General features: G+C 43.1%; 1 protein-coding gene across 1 annotated transcript; it reads right to left on the bottom strand.

The window, feature by feature from the left end:
* Positions 1–4,027: 4,027 nt before the first annotated feature.
* On the bottom strand, positions 4,028–19,300 carry fscn1a (fascin actin-bundling protein 1a). Its single transcript, XM_079563858.1, has 5 exons — positions 18,321–19,300; positions 8,048–8,204; positions 6,494–6,615; positions 6,164–6,331; positions 4,028–5,785 (listed from the first exon to the last, which is right to left on the bottom strand). Exons 1-5 carry the CDS (start codon positions 19,156–19,158, stop codon positions 5,577–5,579), a joined length of 1,494 nt encoding a protein of 497 aa, XP_079419984.1. The 5' UTR covers positions 19,159–19,300; the 3' UTR covers positions 4,028–5,576.
* Positions 19,301–19,607: the final 307 nt, after the last annotated feature.

The raw sequence follows: 19,607 nt of genomic DNA, 5'->3' as shown, positions 1-19,607 counted from the left end.
CCAAACAAGTCTTGCATGAAGCAATCAGGGAAAATAGGTTGGGTTCATGGCATTGTAACATTTGATAATCGATGGAGGGCAAGAACTCTGGACAATTTACTGTTTGTTTTTTAAGCTCTTACCCCCCGCCTAAGCGCATGTTCGCCGTTACCCAAATCTAAAAGCTTCTTGACTAGAGAGCAAGAGTGTAACGCCTCATTTGAAAGCTAAGACCTACAAAATTGATCGTAACTTTTTTGTCACGTTGTTGCTGTGTTTTTGCCTTCTTTGTTGTATTTTCATCCTTGTGTTTGTCGGCTATATTGATGCTTTTTTTCATGAAGCTTTTAGATTTGGGTAAAACCAAACTGGAGAAAATGTGCTCGGTTCAAGTGAGGGTTAAGAGGGTAAGAAAGACACTGCCTGACCAAAAATAAAAGTCACCACCTGGATTTAACTGTCATATTGGCATATTCCAAGATGGCAGGATTCATGGGGCTCACATTGTGCAAGAGTGATTCAGGAGCATGACACATCATTTTCACACTTGGATTGGCCGCCACAGGGTCCAGATTGTAACCCCATTGAGAATATTTGGGATGTGCATGCAGCGTATGCACAAGTTAGCAGTCTATGTAAGACTGGCTTCTCCTGAGAGGAGGGGTCAGGGCTGCCACACTCTCTGGCCTCAAGAGCGAAGATTTCTGTTGATGGAGGCAAAATGTCCTCATCTCAATTTACTCATTAATTCATTACTGCAGACGTAGACTAGTTTGAACTGTAGGCCAGTTTGGATAGACTCAGTATTTAAAGATACAGTATGAACTACAAACCAGATCAACGGCATTTGCATCTTGACAGTCAAAAGGCATGTTCTACTATCATAAGATTTTGTCTCCAACTCATATTAAACCATGGCTCATTGGAATGTTATGTCTGTGTCTTCTAAAAACATGGCCGTGAAGATACTGACTCATGACCCACCAAGGCCTGAGCAAAACGCATTAGCACAAATGTAGCCAAATCTAATTTACATGGGTGCGTGAGTGAGGTCAGCATGATCGAACCCTTATGACTTCAAAGTGCCCATGCCCTATGGGAGACCCCACCATCTATCAAGTGCCAATTTTAACAATGAATGACAATCGGTGTGGTCTTGGCCCAAGCTTTTGTGCCTTAAAACTTTACAGTCCCCCAATCCTCTACCAAATTCTTGCAAACACTAGAAAACAACTGGCATTTCACTCTGAATACCTCCTACAATGGCAGTCATTTGAGATGCCTGTAGGCCTCAGACAAGTGTGGGGGGATTACTGTAGAGGTATTATGTGCTAATTTCTCATTTAAGTGTGGGACAAAGGCTGGATTATGCGGGAACAATGCAGGAGGATCTCTTGTAAAATGCAATCTTAACCCTATACCACTCACAAACAAGCTGCCAAACCTGAGATCGCACATATACCGTATCTATCTGAAGTTTTAGTTTTTATTCAAACATGCATTAACAAACTCGGACATATTTTTGATGATGAAATACCTTAGCATGGTTTAAAAGTGGGGGGAAAGTGAGCTGGGCAGAACGGGCCATAACTGTAGGGCCTTTTCATAGAATCAACACGCTTATTTGCTTATTTACAGTGGAGGGTCAGCATTTCATTCTTTTCTTTCATCGAGGCTGTTAAATTATGACTGACTCCACCAGACATGACCTCCATATCTGCCCACGTAGCTCCGCAGCAGCTTCCTGCCATTTTGCATTAAACCGAATGTGAGAATTGATATCTCTTATAGCACGCCCTGCCGTGACCGTGGCGACCTTCACACATGGAGCAGACAGTAGCAGCTTCGTGTTGTTTGTGTGTGCGGTGTATAAAGCCGCTCAGTCCTTAGGGAACACTGGTGTCTGGCAACATTGGGCCCCCAGACGATTTTATTGCTCATGGTGCACTGCTTCTGTCTCTGTCTATTAGAGAGTGCATAATGTGTGAGGAGCGTTGTTTTTAATGTTGTGACCTTGTGTGCAATGTAGGACTTAAGTGTGTGGTTTGAATGCTGCTAAATAGGCTGAATCGAATGTGACAGATTTGTTTTTACATGTTGCTCGACTGATGGATTCAGACTCAAAATGGGTCAATCAACCATAGAGTACCAATGGGACACCATGAGCAGTTCAGTGTTTTATGGAACACTCCCTCTTCCATTATGACGTGTATCTTTTAAATTATAGAACATTATTGCTATAGTTTTTGTTCATCTTGTCTTTATAAAATTGCTGCTTTTGTCCTGGTTTAGTAGTCCCCACAATCACAGCTAACATTATTAAGATTAGTTGCGTCTCTTTGCAGATATTCTTTTTTTTAAACATAGGCTATATATTCAGGACAAACTGGCTTTTTGGCACCAAACGTTAAAGCAAAACCTAAACATGGCACATTTCTATCAGGGAGAACTTTGATTCATAGTTTATTACTAAGTACACTCTCTTTAACCCAACTTAGCCTTGGATGCAGGCAGGACAGCAGTTACAACTTTGAGTGAGGCTTTGCAAAAAATCAACAAAAAAGAATTAGAAAAAGGCTTTTGTGGATGCTTATCTGGTTAGATTCTTTTTCTGGCCCTCATCCTGATCTGGCTATCAGAGAGTCACAGGTCTCTACTGCATGCCCCTCATTTGTCACAGTCAGGCTGCTATCCTGATTCCTGCCCAGGCCCACGCTACTCACCCTCGCCTCTAAACAGATTATCCCCGCTGACCGACTGACCCACCAGGTCGCCCGCTGGGACACAGGGCAGAGGGAGAGGGCGAGCTGGAGGAGCACTCAGGACGATGCATTTTCGATTAGAGTGGACACGCTCTTACAGCAGCAAACCGCAGGGAGAGGCGAGTTCTGTTTCTCCAATCTGCGGCTCGTTTTTGATCAAAGGCAGCAAAAACGTCCCCCCCCCCTCCTCCTTCTACCTCTCCCAGGGGTTTCCTATCCTTTCCCCCTCTTTAGCCCCACACCCCTGCCCTGCAAAAACCAGCAATTTAGCTTTAATGAAGCTATTTGACATTCATACAACCCATCCTACTTAGCTAGCTATCCATCCGCAGCTGCTCCAGATGCCGTTTCCATGGTAACGCCCAAGGGTCCGCTTGGCGCGAGAAGACGGAGCTCACACGGTAGCCATTTTGAACCGTTTTAATTTTAATTATTTTATGTATTTTTTTATTTATTTTTTTGTCTCAACAATATTTTTTCTGTTCTACTTCTCTGTCATACAAAATAAAAATGAGATAAAAATAAAGAAGTTGTAGAAGCGTTGTAGTATGTTTTGCTAGTGGGGCCTTCTTCTGGGATGTTGGCGGCGAGGTGCTTCAGCATCGGGGGAGGCTCTATCATGACATACGGTAACTGTGTACACATTGAAGACTTAAGAGGAGGTAGGAGTTGGGAGGGCAATTCCTTTTCTGTAAGCTACCAGAGTAAATGTGGCTGCTACACAAAGGCTCTATTCAGGACAAGAAAAAAAGAACATGTTGGACAGTAGTAGGCTATGTGAACCAAAAAGAATCTGGTCCATAAATTGCTTGATAGTCTATTTTTTATGTAAAGAAGGAACAGATCATATGTCTTACCCAATGAGCCAATAATAAGCATATTGGCACAAATTATCTTCAGCTATTTCCTAACCATAGTAAGGGGAAGAATTTTATGGGAATATAGTACAACATCTATGATTGCACACAAAGCATGCCATTTTTCTTTAATACAGTCTACCTCCTAATCCGGATTAGCCAAATGGAATATGGGACGAGACAATATCCCGCTGTGATAGAGATGAGGCACCTGAGCCGCCACACCTATGGGATTTTCACTCTTGCATTGAACATTGCATCTTCCAAACCCCTTTTAATAATCTGGTCTTCCTTTAGGTCTCCAACTTTCATCATACTAGTTTGGCATCTGCGATTTATCTTCCTAAATATCCAAGGTGAGCCATTTCAATGTATAATTGTCATTCTGCATGTGAAAGAACAAAAAATGATTGGAAGCAGTCAAGCAAATTTCCCAATCCCAGTTTTTATTGGTCGTTGGATTTCAGGAGACCCAATGGCACGAGAGAGATCAATTCATCCACAATATCAAAAAAATATACAAAATAATACCAAAGAAACTTCCAGTTATACAAAGCAAGCAAAGATGTGGACTATTTTCTTTTCCAAATCTTTAGTTTTTCTTACATTTTCCTACGGCCCAGTAAGTGTGTAAGGCACAGTCATTACCACATGTAAAACCTTCCACATCCTTTTGTCTAAGCCTCACTGATGGTTTACCTAGTAGATAAACGCTGCTTTTGAAAACCATCATGGCGGACAACTGTACAGACCTTTTTCGAGATGAATACATGGGATTATTACTACTTTTCCACATATGGACAGAACGTGAGATGAGTTCAGGACCCCTTTTTAATGTTGGAAAGCATGGAAACAAAAGGGGTCCTTGTGTGCAAAGGTAAAAACAAAATGTATGACATGTTAGCAAAGCTTTAGTTAACTTCCCGATTTATAAAATTCCTTTGTTAAGGCTGTCAACATTCAGACAGTACTGAAAACCAAAAAAATAACAGATGAAACTTAAGGCTTGCACAGGAAACTGGCTTTATTTTGAGATTTTGTAGCACCAGAAATTACTGAGATGTTTAAAGTTTGGTTAGTTGAAGGTACAGGCTTCTAAAAGGGGACCATGACATTGCTGTTGCTATACCTACTTGGCTACTTCACCAATGATAATGTCTGTGCCTTGGACATTTTTTTTTTTTTTTTTTTTTCCAGTACGACAGGTGAGTGCAGTAAACATTACCCAGTACTTTTAATTGTTTTATACTCTGGACAATAGCTATCAGGGCATAAAAAAGGGGGGAGGGGTTGACTTCCTACATCCTGTTTGGTCCAGGACATTCAGACTCCCAACCAAGGAGAACACAGCTAGAACAACACAGGAAATTTATTTAAAGTGAGATATTTTTTACACTTGAGATGAGTCTTCCATAATTTTAAAATCCAGTTATATCATAGGTTTTTTTTTTATTGGACATAGACATCGTGGCCATCTCCAGAAACATACACAGTTGTCCGACATTGGGAGGTGCTGGTACAGTGACCCAGATGAACAAACAGGAAGTGCTGTTTGGGCAAATTAGATCAGGTAGAAGCATCTCCCAGTCGGACGTCATAAATACTGCCATCGTGTGCTGCTCACAATAGAGGCGTTAAGAGGAGCGGGACGGGGGAGTGGAGATAGGAGCTTCATTGTGGTTCTGCTCTGCTCTGGTAAAAAGGGACCGAGCCACACGGGGGAGGCCCAATCATAAGGCGAGGATGGGAGGAGTGACGGGTCGAGCAGCCAACCAGATCGGAGCAGGAAAAAGTGCACAGCCCCACAGTAACTATGGCAACAAATGATATATAAAAAAAGGTTGACACTGTAGAGCAGAGCTGGGAAAGCAGGACAGATAAATGACCTTCCTTATTAGTGTGCAGTTCAACATAAAGATTGTAGCAGATAGGTTGATGAGGACGGTAGTGCTGGAGAGACGCCGTCGCCGTGGTTTCTTCAGTATTCCCAGAACGTGGCAGTCTCCAGGTCATCGGCGTTGGCCTTGAGCACACCAGCGTGGTCGCCGCGCAGGTACTTGTTATCGGCAACGTGGCGGATGGCCAGCTTGTTGTAGTCACAAAACTCAAACAGGAAGTCGACAGGCGTGTCGCTGCTGCTCACCACCGCCTGTTCGCTACCCACCATCCAGTATTTACCTGTGGAGTCTGCAAACACATGGAGGCTCACACGTGAGGACAGGAAGATGCTGTTGTTCTCTACAAATATTTTTGGTGTGCAAGTCTAAGCCAACTAAATGTCTGTGTGGGCTCTCAGTCATCCATGTGTTATTCATTGTAGTGCATAGGTTCAATATATATATCTTCAGAAGCGTCCTCTCACTCATGTCTTCAGGCCCAGTCTAAGCTAGCTACTTTTACAAGCATCTTAACATTACTTGAATGCAAACATAAATAATTTTTTGAGATACAAATTCCCCTCATCCTATTGTGACAAGCAACATTCATATATGTGATGGATCCTGCGATGAATTTCACATGGTTGATCGTGTTACATACGAGTTAGACAGTAGAAAGTGTGGGCACCTTGCAGGCTGTAGGCTCCATCTCTGAACTCCAGGGTGAAGTAGTCATAGGACGAGCGGTTTGAGTCCAGCGTTCCCGTCACTTTTCTGCAGCCGATGAAGCCGTGCTCTCCGCGCAGCACGATGATTGGACGGTTGATCAGCTTCATGATGAATTCCTCGCTCGGACCTAAACAAACAACACCCATGCAATCGTGCATTAGTTCCATCTCCTGTGTGATACACTTCAGGGCGTCATGCCTCGTGCGAAGTTTGCACAAAGCAGCTTCTGTGACAAAAAAAAAAATCAGCATTCCAACAATCAGGAGATGAGCTACAACTGGACCAAAACCTGCAGTATCGATGGTGGCTGCTAGCTGTCCATTCTTCTTGGCGGCGACGTATTTCCCGTTGGCGGCACGGAGAGTCAGCCTCTTCTCACGCCACTCAATGTCGAAGTAGCAATTGGCCGACCTGCACATGGACAAGAGAAAGTGACGGTATGAATGAGAGGCAAGGAGCTTATTAAATATACATGATATATGCTTGGATATCCTGCTGTAGTAGCCCTATAGCGCCGGAGTGTCAAGTGAAAGTACTCATTCATTTTGCCGCTCCTGTTGCACTGCCCGCCAGCGCCCGGGTGCTAAAGTGATTGCTGGATAATTGGATCAGCAGGCTCACAGCTGAGGGATGAGCTTCACTTGCTAATGCTAATCAAATACTATTAAAAGTCTTTCACTTGTGGCTAACTGTTTTCGTTATCCAGAGGAGATAAGGAGAGCTGAGCGACAGGAATGTGACCAAAGAATGCAGAGGGCTTCCTGGAGAGAGCATGAGCAGTGACCGTGCAGGAGTCAATGACCATCACAGCTTTCTCCTTAGACAAAAAGCTGATGTGTGGACATGCACTTTGTAAAACCATTTTAGAGCAGACATATGAAAAGATTTGGAAAAAAATTGCCTGTGATGGTCAGGTTAAATGTATACACAGCGGATTCAGGAAGTATACATTTTAAGACTTTTTAAACTTCTACATTCAATGTGATTTTGAAGGGTAAATGGTGTAGAATCTATACCAATATAAAGGAACAGTTTAGGCTTTCTGAACCACCACATGCCGTCTTTAACTATTTGCTCATCAGGTTGGAAAAGTGGAAACAAATGCATAAATCTTAAATATTAAACCATGTTCCTCACAGAAAGACTAATGAGATGATGCACATTCAAGCCAACTGTGCTGAACATAAAAACAGACAGATGCATTTCAAACTGGTTTGACTGCATAACGTATCACAGTATTTGCCTTCTTTCAACCATGCGGAAAAGTGGCTTTGCTTTAGGCTATAGTAACGGACTTCTGTTGACAAACCAAACACATGTCCACCGACCCAATGCTTCAGAATTGACTTGGCTTATTCTCTGTGTGTGCTGAACGTTGGTTTACTTATGTACTAAGGTCGAATTTGCGTTTTGATTCCCATCACAACTAAATATTCAAGCATGGCTAAAGTAAAAGCAGGATCACGGACGGGATGGGCCCAGGGGCAGAGGTCAAATGTCAAAAGTGAGCACTCTGGAGGTGCATCAACAGAACAATGAAAGCTAATCTCCCCCCCCACACACACACACACACACACACTTGTGTCCAGGATGCCTCCAGGATGGGACAAGCCCACTCTGTCCACACTATCCACTCATGAAAGCTCCCCTGTCACAGCACATACACAAGACCGTGCAAAACATACTTATTTTAGCTTAATTACACCATAAGTCATAAAAACACACACTTGGAGTTTTGTTTGTAGTTTGAAGATTCCTGCAAATACAGTTCAGCAAAACCCGAGTTGTTTACAAGGTTGTTGTTTTTTTACACATTTTCCTGATATGCTTAGGTGACGCTTACTTGGTAGAGGCAGTGCACTGCAGGCCCCCGTTGGTCGTGAGCGTCCAGTATGTCCCCGCTGCAGTCCGGAACGCGCACTTCCTGTTCTCGCGGCAGATCTCCACCTGGAACACCTCCTGGTCGCCTTCTTCATCCTGATTGGCTGACAGGTCCATGCCTGCACAGGGTACAGGGAGAGCGAAGGTGGGTTACTCACACATATTACCCTTTGGTCAAGATCAGACGGAGTAATGAGCAGCATCAGCCGGCGTGGATTAGAGGAGGACTGGCCACAGCTGCACTCAAACCCACGCACATCTGTCGCCGTCCAGACAGACCAGCAAGATCAAAGGATTAGCAGCTAAAGACAATAGAAAAACATATGTAGCTGGAATAGACTGTTAATGCCACTTAAAAACAGTGAGTTGTTCATATAGTTGCCATGGCTAATGTGACAAATCCTTTGAGCGCCAACAATTATGCTAGAGCTAACTATTTGTTGACTCAATATACAATACATTTTGAGATGGTATAGTGGTTTTAAGACAGATGTTGATGTGTACCTCATGGGGCAACATCTGGAAAATACACTTTCTGTTTCCTGCTCTAGAAGAAAAACATGGAAGGACCTTACCATAGAAAGTAATTGGTCAAATGCAATCGGCTGTTTTCTCTTTGTTAAAATGCATTTCGACCTATAGGACTTTATTATACAATTGCATTGAAGTGAGTTTGTGTAGGCTCTCAGTCATTGTATTAACGTACAAGTTGGGTCTTGAAATGTAGGTTTGTTTTTAAGTTTATCAGTATGTAAATTGTCCATCATTGTCCAGTTACCCAGGTAGCAACAGGCTCCAACAGAAAATCTAAATAAGAATGTGAAATGATTGCACCCTTAATAGCTGATCTAAATATGCAAGTTTACTACTTCAGCAATACCGCCATGAACAATAGCTTCAGTTATCAGACCATGTGTGTGAGTTTGCACATGCAGTACAAGTGCAGACCTCATTAGCCTCCATCAACCCACTTAGAAATACACAGAAACAAAGACATGACCAAACATGAATAACTATAGGACCCGCACTACTACAGCGGGCCACTCCCTTCATATAGACAACACACTTTATATCACACAAAGCATCTATTGTATATGATGAGGTCACTGTGTGGATGGACCTATTGCCCCGGGCCCAATGAAGAAAAATACATGGACTGTCTGCGGGTCTGTTGTGTAAATGTGTGCAGAGCCAGAAAGAGGCAACTGTTTGAGAAAATAAACTCCCCCCCCAGAGCACCATTTTTATCCGACGCTTTGTGTTTCTCCGATTGGATTCACAGGCCAAATATATTGGGAGCATGTCACACTCCTTGTAAGAAGTAGTAGATGAATGTGGGCTGATTATGTGGTTGAGGATGTGACTAAATGGGGTGGGAGTCGTAGACAAAAATGAATCTCTGAATATTTTTGGGACTCGATAACAGTAAAGATCATCTTTTTTTAGTTTATCAATTCATCCCTGTGAAGAATTGGGATGTTAGAAATGTGTGAATGAGTTTAGACCATGACCAACAATGTCATTTATTATTATTCCCTCTTTCATTGCTTGTAAACAAAAGAGTCAAGCATAGGGCCTTTCAAAGCTCAAGATTTTTATCATGAACTGCATTTGGGTGAAACTGATGTTCAAGTTGACAAACGTAGTTCAACCGGATTGGCATATCAATGTTTGTACATCATGTAAGTGCAGCTGGGGAACATTACATAAGTTAAAGTAAGTATAAGTCAAGTATTTGTTAAAGAAACGGGACACCGCGGCTCTCCCGCTGAGGCCATGCACACAAGATTGAGTTTCTGCAGAAATATGTGGGATGAACACACACAGATGACTGGGAGGAGAGACATATAACTAATGGGAACCACATGGCGCAGGGGAGACGAGGGAGATTAGCTGTGAGCAGTGCACCGACAGAAAGAGAGGAGAGCGAACAAGAGAAATGAGAGCGAGACCGGACACAGTAGCACCGTATATCACTACAGCAGCAGCAGCAGCAGCAACACAGACCATCTGCTACACGTCTCTGCCCTGGAGGAGCCTTTACTCGCAAATCACCTCCTTCACAAACTCACTTATTGTATACAGACACTTAAAGCAAATGGAAACAGTTGTAGTAGCAGACGGCAATGTGTGATTTACAATCACCGCCAAAAAATCAATATTAAGTAATCCATAATGCCAATCCTTATCCAGTAGAATAAAATACAAGCACTTATATAATTACTGGGGTTTTGTTGGTTCAAATGGCTCAAAAAACACATCAGACCTGGCTCATAACTTTACGAGAGCTTGTCTTTATGAAGATCAAGCCACTTTGCTTTGATGATAGACTATAGGGTTACACTTTATATAAAATACATTATGCCCTCCTCCAAATTATTTCATTGAATAACCCACTGCAAGATAGCTATGCTGGCGTATAGAGCGAGGATTGTGTCGTCCAAACAACTACGATATCTGGGATTCCGGGCGCGATCCGTAATAAGCCAAAAGAAGATTTTCGGCATTTGGACACAACATGGCAGATTTCTATGGTAATGTTAATATAATGACATTCTTCTCTTTGCGGCGGTTGCTGTTGTGACGGAGCAACATAATGCCCTAGGATGCTCCGCAGTGTGGCTTAACGTGCACCGTTTGATTATGTGCTCTCAGAGTTCATCCAAGTTTATCATCAAAGTCCACAAAACCTACTTTATGAAGTCTAATGGAAGTCAGATCTAGGCTTCGTGAGACTGTCTGAAAGTCTTTGGCTTTTCATCTGCTTTTCATACTATATTTACAACGAGCGACGACACACTTTTCTAATCAAATAGCCTGTCAACATAGAAACATATACTGATGTTGGCTTAAGTGTTGCAAGGCAATAGCAACTCAGCATTAATATTATTTATATATATTATATATATTTATATATATTTATTTATAAAAGCCCCCAGCCTATTCTTAACAGATTACCCCTAATCATAGATGAGTAATAAGTGAGTAATCGCTAGAATATCACAGCATGTGTTCAACATAATAGGAAACCATCTGCCAATAAAACGATAAATAGCAGCGAGTCAAAGGGTCACATCATAAAACACTTCATTGCAAGTAATTGTAAATGTAAACAATATGGATTTGGTGTAGGACGTCCAGTAAACAGCTACAACTGTTTATGACATTTACAGCCCTCATCTGTACGTAGAAGGATTGTAGCATATTTTAATACATGTCATAAAAGGAACCATAAAGACCAGCGCATAAAAGTCTGAGAGGAATTCTGATGCAGTTGAGCCACTTTCTTTAAACTCAGTGAAAGATCACACCAATCTCAGCCCAACACGAGTTTGAGTCGACAGTGTGCAGTATGTGGCTGACAGTTTAATAAAAGTTGCTATTTGTCTGCTACGTTAATGTCGTCTGACGCCATTCTAAACTTCCATTGTTCCACTGCACATTACAAGCAATAAAAATAAATCAACATACCTGCAAGGTCATTTGAAGCAGTTATTACTCTCCATTAACTAAGCCTCACACATTTTAACAGGATGACACTTCAGTTCCAGTTTTTCTTTCTGGGAAGTAAGAGCTGTATTTAACACAGCTCTGATTTTAAGAATGTACTGTCAAATAATTCTTAATAATAATTCTTATCGGTCATGTTTCATAAACCGCTCAACAAAAATACTGTATATTAAGAATAACATTCACTTTTTTTGGTGCAGCATGAAACAAAATTTGAATGGTGGATTTACAAATGCACGAATAGCGGCAGATGGGAGGTGAATAACCACACAGTGAATCAGGCAGGTTATTAACTTCTCATGAGTCTGATTGCAGAGTTATTTCATACACAGAAGTATTTTGCGACACATGCATCTACTTTTCCCGATGTGTCCTTTTCCCTTAAAAACGCATCACAGGATCCTCATTACAACGTTACAAGGAAAGAAAAACACAACTGAGCACAAACATGACATGGAAATTCGAACGACGACCTGTTGGCGTTTATCCAAGCACCCACTTCCAACAGTAACTGTGCCTCCAGCTTTTCAAAGCATAAAGTGACCACATACAGTTGGTTCATTATCAAGTATTGATCCACACTCCTATGTTTTTGAGTCTGACACTGAGAAAGTAGATGTTAGAGATGCACAGATCCAGCTTTTTTGCAACTGATACCGATACTGGGGTTTGAGTATCTGCCAATATACAATATTTACCGATACCAAGAGACTTTCTTAAAAGTTGCTTTCTCAGAGTGAAAAATGTAATCAAAGTCATACTTTGTTGTCATAATGTTACAGATCAATTATCAATTATATCTATTGGTAAACTAATGGATAAACATTAAACAAGGATATATATATATATATATGTCAGGCTTTAGGTTAAATTAATGTAAACAACTCACATGAAGTGATCATTACAAATATGTTAGATCAGTTATTTCTTAAACTTAAATACAAAAGCCCATTTCCATTTCTATCATAGTTTCTGACCCAGCCTTGATTCATTCTCATTAGCATTAGCATGCACCCACTAGCTTTAGCATGCTATTGCTAGCGCGGCGATCAAAAATGTGTTTACGGAGGTTCAAATCAGTGGTCAGGTTCTTAGCTTTAAAATGATATGCAGCCCTATTCACATAGATTTATTTGGTTAAAGTTGTGTTGTTAAGGCGGTGAGAACCAAAACTGGTAGCGGGTCAGTATTGGATATTTATAGCCGATACCCGTTATCGTATTTTTTCCAGTATCGGCTCCGATATCCAATACCAGTATCTGATCGGTGCATCACTGGTAAATGTGTTTGATTTATTTTTAGATCTACACTCAGACTTATGTAGAAGTTATACATTTCTGCATCATGGGAAATGAATGGAGTTTACAACATACCTAAACTTTTATGAATGTAAAAACTAATCATTGTTGACATTTTTAGCTATTGAAAAGAAATGAATACGATTTAAATCAATTTAAATCAAGCACACACAGCCGCTGAAAGTCTTGTGGTGCCGATGGCCGGTCCTGGTTGTGCCTGCTTGTGTGTGTGGACCTGTGAGTGTGGCCTCTATTGTTTTCAAGTGACTGAGCAGAGGAGGCGACCAGCTGGGGCCTAAATGAGGAGAACACAGGCCTTTGTCTGGGTCCAAAGCACACCCGCATGGGCATTTACAGTAGCAACAGTAACTCACACTTCCTTCATGTGAAAAAGAGGTCAAACAAAGCAGGGGATGCCCCAAATCCCTTAGTAAAAAAAAAAGAAAAGAAAAAGAAAGACAGAAAAGGAATTTGGATTTGTGTGTGCTGAGAAAAAACCCACTAACAGACACACCCAGGGAGATGACACACTGAGGAAATGCTAACCTATAATAAAGCGCTAAAGCGAGGAGAGATTCTTTTGCCAAGTAGATTTGAACTGGTGACACTTGTGACCTTTGCCAGGTACGTTTTCAATCCCAGTAAACATGCTTTGAAGGTCTACAAACACTCGCCAAGGATGCAACTGACGCTTCATTAGTAATGCCATTTGTGATCATTGGTTGATTAAAGTTAGTGCAGACAGTGAGTGGTTAGGGAACATTGGCAATTACTTACAGACAGTTTGTCTACAGAATGTGCCGTTTTATAACCCTAAGTGTTTGCAGTGCACAGGCAAATTTATAATTAAGTGTTAAGCAGTAGGTTTGCATCCAAGTCGACGTACTGTGAAGGTTTACAAACACCACACGAGAAAAGGCGTAAACTGTGGCTTTTTTAATTTATTCTGCAAATGTCAGGCATCTATATTTAGGAGACAGCAGCACCGATGATAAGCATACGCCTACTAACTCACACAAAAATATTGCAAAATCAGCTCTCGCTCACGGCAGTATGTCCCTGGAGATAGGCTTGGTTGCAAAAGGAAGGTCATCCAGCATAAACCTTTTGAATTTCATACAGCTTGCAAACTACTCTCTGACTCGTTTAACTAAACCCCGCCATCTAAAATACTTGGTCCTCTTGTCTTGTACCCTTCTGATCGGATTAATTGTGTGTTTTTGACCAGACCCATCACCAACACACAGCCTGCAGGGATTATCACAGCAGCCAAGGCCTCATTTCCTGCCATTGGAGGGGGTGAAGGATACAGGGAGGGTGTCACAGCTGAAGCGCAGCCAAATATAACAGGGGCTGCCAGTTGTTCTCCATTTTTTATGTGGTTGATCAAATAGGTCATGGCATTTTCATCCCGTCCGGCCGGCCAACTTTGTCGCATAATGCTCATATTATATCTATGAAACTGTTTTTGGAAGAACTGCTGGCTGCATTTTTAGTGTAGATGGAGGTAGGCTATGTCTGACTCAAATGTTTGCTGACTCATCACCTTCTGAATTGTTCCTAAAGGAAAAAGCAAGTGTTCCTAGCAACCGGTTAAACAGAGGGGGTTTTCAGTCCACGGAGCCAGTCAGAGCGGCTCAATAAGCATCACTCTTTGCGTTTTTGAAGTTTTTTTTAAAAGCTCTGTGCAGGCTGCTACATGGGGCTAGCTTATGGTTTGCTTAGCTGTGGGGTAGTGTGCTTCTCTAACCTGAACAATTTCATGTAAACTTAAGCACTTGAGGTTTTGCCTCGGCCTGACATCAACAAAGAAGTTCTAGACCGCCTCCTCCTTGCTTGATGCTACTATGTCACCGCTAGCGCTTTAGCTCATGCTGATCGTTCTGAAGTCCTGGTCAGCGATTTAACTCACTTTTTTACATACATTTCAGTGGAGTCTGTTAGAATTAGACTTGTCTTTTGCAGAACATGAAGATGCTACTGTTTGTTCCCCTAAATTTTCAGGAAAAATTGCCCCCTCTTCCAGGCCACCAGCGCCTGGAATCAATGTTTGATTCTGTTGCTCTGCTTCCTCACGCCCTCTGATTGGCTACAAGTCATAAGTAGGATGATTGAATTCAAAATGATTGTCTTTAGGCCATGGGAATGTCAAGTATAAAGTATAACCAACTTTTAAAAAATTAAGTCAGTCATCTCAATGCTAATTAGTGCTTATCATTAGCATAAGACATTCAAAACAAACAATTTTACCATTCAGCGAGGGAAAAGGTTTTGCTCCCCTGCCACAAATTCCCGATATGACACAGTTTTAAAGTTGGACAATCTGGTAACCCTAGTCATAAGTCTTGTTTAAATATTTCCATAATGGATGTGGTATCACAAGCCTTTTTAGTAGCCTAAATAGTGGAGGGGAAATGCTACAATTGTCCAACTTTAAAAGCTTACAAGCACTTTTTGACACATTTACCCAATCCACTGTGAAAACACATTCCCAGGTGTTCACTGGATTAGCCTAGCATTAGCACAGCGGGCATGCATAGATAATTCACCATTATCTTCAACTCTGAAATCCGATCTAAACACAGCACTTAGAAAAACAAGCCTTCTCCACACACAATTAACAGCCAAACTAATGAAATCTCAGGATTTTCCACTCTCAGTCCCCTGATTCTGATAAGCCGCTAAGAGCAGTTGGCGATAGTGGTTACAATAGTAGCTGGCAGGATGTGGTCCATTTAGCTAACAAACTAGCTCTATGCTCTTCTTCAGTTTAAAGGGCAGGACAGTTAGGAGGCCATTGAGCTTGGGATAACTGGGCAATAATGGCGTCTCTGTGCATGTGAGAGCTGTTAAAGTGTCTATGACTGTCTCTACATGTATTGATGAGTAAAGCAATGGTTTAGTCATCACGGACAACAGTAGACAGATGGTTTTGTGGTTCTTATTGCAATGCTTACCCAGTTTAAAACCAGCTAAATCTGAGGTATAGACTTCTACAAACATGTGGTTGTATTGGTTATATTCATTTGCAGTTCATATTTCTGTCTTTCAAATTCTAGTCTCCTAAAAGTCCAAGAAGCTAAACTTATTTGCTTCTGCTATACAAACAAGTTTTCCCCCCAGAGTTGTAATTGAACAAAGACTGAATATTAAGAGGCTTCTGACATCACTGTCCCAAATGAAAACCTTGTGATGCGCTGGAAGCATTTTGGCCTTGACTGGGCACAATTCATGAGCGCCAGTTTGCAAATTTTCATTAAAAACATGCAGCCGATACTGAAAGGCCATTGTACTTTGCCTTTCCAATGTCATACCTTATTTTATTAAAGCGATGGACTCGCTGCTTCAAAGGACAAGAGATGAATCTGTTAAGTTTGAGCTTTCCGAGTGACCTAGTTGCGAATGCCGGTGCGCTAATGGAAGCCAGGCCCACTTTTACCCCAAACTTGGCTCAGTTATGCCCAGTGCAAAGCCACCGCGCATGGGAACTACGTGCAGCTGCCGGCCTGCAAACATCTGGGGCCAGTTTAATTTCTCTCAACGTTTAATCCACATCGCAATCATCCGGTTGTTGGCGGGCAGAACGCAGTCTCTCGGTGAAAGATTTTTTGGCAACAGCCTGATTCATGTGGCGGACAAAGCATTATGGCGGATTTGGGCATGAGAGCATTAAGTGGACAAGTTGTGTTTTCCCATCGTCGGTCACTATCACAAATGAATTTTCTGGTATTTATCTGTCACTAGGCTTCTTCCTTTCATCTACATAACCATACAATCTCAAGGCCTGATGTGTCCCAAAGAATTTGGTCACCTCTCACAATATTTTGGCTTTTTCCTTCTCTGATGTTAAGCTTCTCGTCATTGTTGTGCCTTTAGAATTGGGAAAGAAAGGCTACAACCACCATTTTGTACCATCTGCAAGTAAACAAAGCCTCCATACAACCGCAAACCATACTTTCTGTGATGCAAAATCTCCAAAACCTCACCCCATTCTCTCCACTGACCACAGACTAATTATAGATTTGGAAGGAATCAGTTTTGCTCCTCTTCAATATCAAACAGTCAGCCGTCCCTCTCTCGAACGAGCACCGATTCAGCGCCTTTCAATCAGACACTTCATTTGCTTATCCGCATCCGCACTGTTGGATGGGTGGCACCGCTGACAATGGGCTCTGGAGGCAAGGACTAAAAGGATGGAGCAAAGGTTGGTGGGATGGGGGGAGGGGTGTGAGGAGGTAGCAGATGAGAAAATGATGAAAGAGGTTTGTGCGGACGACAACAGACAAGGAAATTATGGGAAAATGAAGACCGCACAGGTAGAAAAAAAGACAGGCAATTTCATAGTTCAAGGCATTCGATGATCCTCTGCCATGCACCTATAAATATAGATTGTACACAGGGTGCCTAGTATCTCAGGATGGATAAAGAAATGTCAAAACAGCTCAATAATTAACGGTATATGGCTACAGTTGCAAAACAAGAATGAATGATTATCAACTGAATGGATAAAGCCATGCAGTGCCTCTTGAGTGCAGTGTTGAGAGGAAACCATGGTCGCCATGACAACAGGTCCTGGAATAATGATGATTCAGGCCCTTTGAGCCGGATAACTAGCATTTAAAGTGGGGCCAAATAGATAGTAAAGAGAATCTCAAATCACCAATTAGTCAACTTCTCATCAGATCAGACTGCGGGACTGGCCTCGTCTCGAGCTGCTTTACATTTGAAAGACCACACACGTGCTCATTAGGCCCTGTGTGTGTTTACTGAGATTAATTCACCGCTCTGTTGAACTCCTCGCATTTGTTGTGCCGTGTCACCGTTTGAGTGAGTAAGAAAATGAAATGCACAAAAGCTTCAAAGCAAACACCACCAGTTTGGCAGAAGTTTCTCTCAGAGAAAACCCCAGAGCGACGCTGGAACAAAGATGTTCCATTCTTTGTTTAAAGGTGGTGTCCAAATGTGTGGATTTGCCTTAAACATAGTGGAGACAGAAATGTTCACACATGACATGAAATAAACATGGGACAGATGTCGTGGGTTTCTGAATGAGCAGGCTTTCATATCATCTGCTTTTAACACAAAACGTAATTTTGTTCCATCAGATCCACAGTAGCAAATACTCTTTATAATGTAAACAGACAACAGCCCAGGGACAGTTTGAGGAGAGTCTGTGTCTCTCAATACTCTGATATGATGGCCCTGTCTGCACCCTGATAATGCCCTGAAGTGTAGTGATTGGTACATTGTGATGTATGTAGGCCATGTACAGTGTCCTATATCTGACTCTTTGGGGTGGATTGGAGCAGACCGCAGGGGGGATGCTGTCAGACATACCACCACATTAACCCTTTCTCTGCCACTGGCCACAAATGCCTCCACTCTCAGCCACCAGGCCTACCAGGCCTGCACTGGCACCACACCCACCTTGCCGGGTAGAAACGTTCCTCTCGTTGGCAGCGGTAAGGACGACCTGTGGATGGCTCTGCTCCAGGACAAACAGCTCGTCCTTGCCCATGCGCCCGCTCTTCCCGGACTTCATGGTACCGGAGGGCCCAGAGGGGGCCAGGTACAGGCCGTTACAGTCTCTGAAGGCCACCTTGCCAGAGCGGAATTCCAGCGTATAACCCGTGTTCCTGTCTGGCGTGGCCATCAGTGCGCCATCGTTGCGCAGGAAGCGGTTGTCGGAGGTCTGCAGGTGGTACCGCTGGTCCCGAAACACCAGTGTTATCATGGAGTCCACACCCCACGGCACATCCCGGTCGATGGCGATCTCATCCACCTTGGAGCTCAGGTGCGCATAGCGTTTACGCGTCAGGCTGAAGATGTTGACCTGTGGGTGCATGGCGATGTGCACGCTCCATTTCTCCGCCACGGACACTGTCTGGGCGAAGCAGATGATGCGGTCCTCGGTGCCGCCCAAGTAGCGGCCGTGCTGCTCAGACTGCAGCGACCAGCGGCCGTCATCGTGAGCCGTGATGATGAAGCGGCACTCGGGGCCCGGGGTCTCGCTGTCCCCTGTCACGTTGCCGTCCTTATCCGCAGCGATGTACCGGCCCAGGTGGGACTTGAAGCAGAAGACGTTGCCGCTGGACTCGTCGCTCTGCTCCAGGGTCCAGATCTGCTTCTTCTTCAGGCTCGAGGCTGATGCGTTGATCTTGAAGCCAAAGGTCTCGGCTGTGAGATACTTGTTCCCGCAGTTGATGAGGCCAAACTGGATCTGCAGCATGTCGCTGGTCCCGTTGGCCGAGCCGTTGGTTGTCATGGTGTCTGGTCCGGGTCTGAAGGCTGGGATGCTGCCTCGCGTGCTTCTCTTTGTTTGGGAGTGTGTTGGGGCTGACTGTGCGCGCGCGCCGCCGGTCCTCTCTGTATGCCTGTCTCAGCAGCGCGAGACCGCCGCCACAGCTGCAGCCTTTATAACCATCAGTGACGTAGCGAGCCAAGCCACGCCCACAACCAATACTTCCAAATCTCACTCACAAATTAAATGCCCCAGAATCTTTGCTCAGTATAAAACCAACCGCTCAATGTTTGGAATAATGCACCAAAACGCTTCCCTCATTTTACCATCAGGCAGCATGTGCTTTGACGTGAAAGAACTTTGTAAAGCAATTAAACACCTCAGTGACAATAAAAGTGGCACGTCTAGCCATACATCGCCACTTGTTTTGTTTATATCCGCCGACTGTAGGCTGTGATATAACATGATAAGAC

Source organism: Gobius niger (assembly GCF_951799975.1).
Source record: "Gobius niger genome assembly, chromosome: 10".
Taxonomy (NCBI): Eukaryota; Metazoa; Chordata; class Actinopteri; order Gobiiformes; family Gobiidae; genus Gobius; species Gobius niger.
Note: the sequence above shows the minus strand (reverse complement) of the source record. Positions and strands in the feature narration are given on the sequence as shown.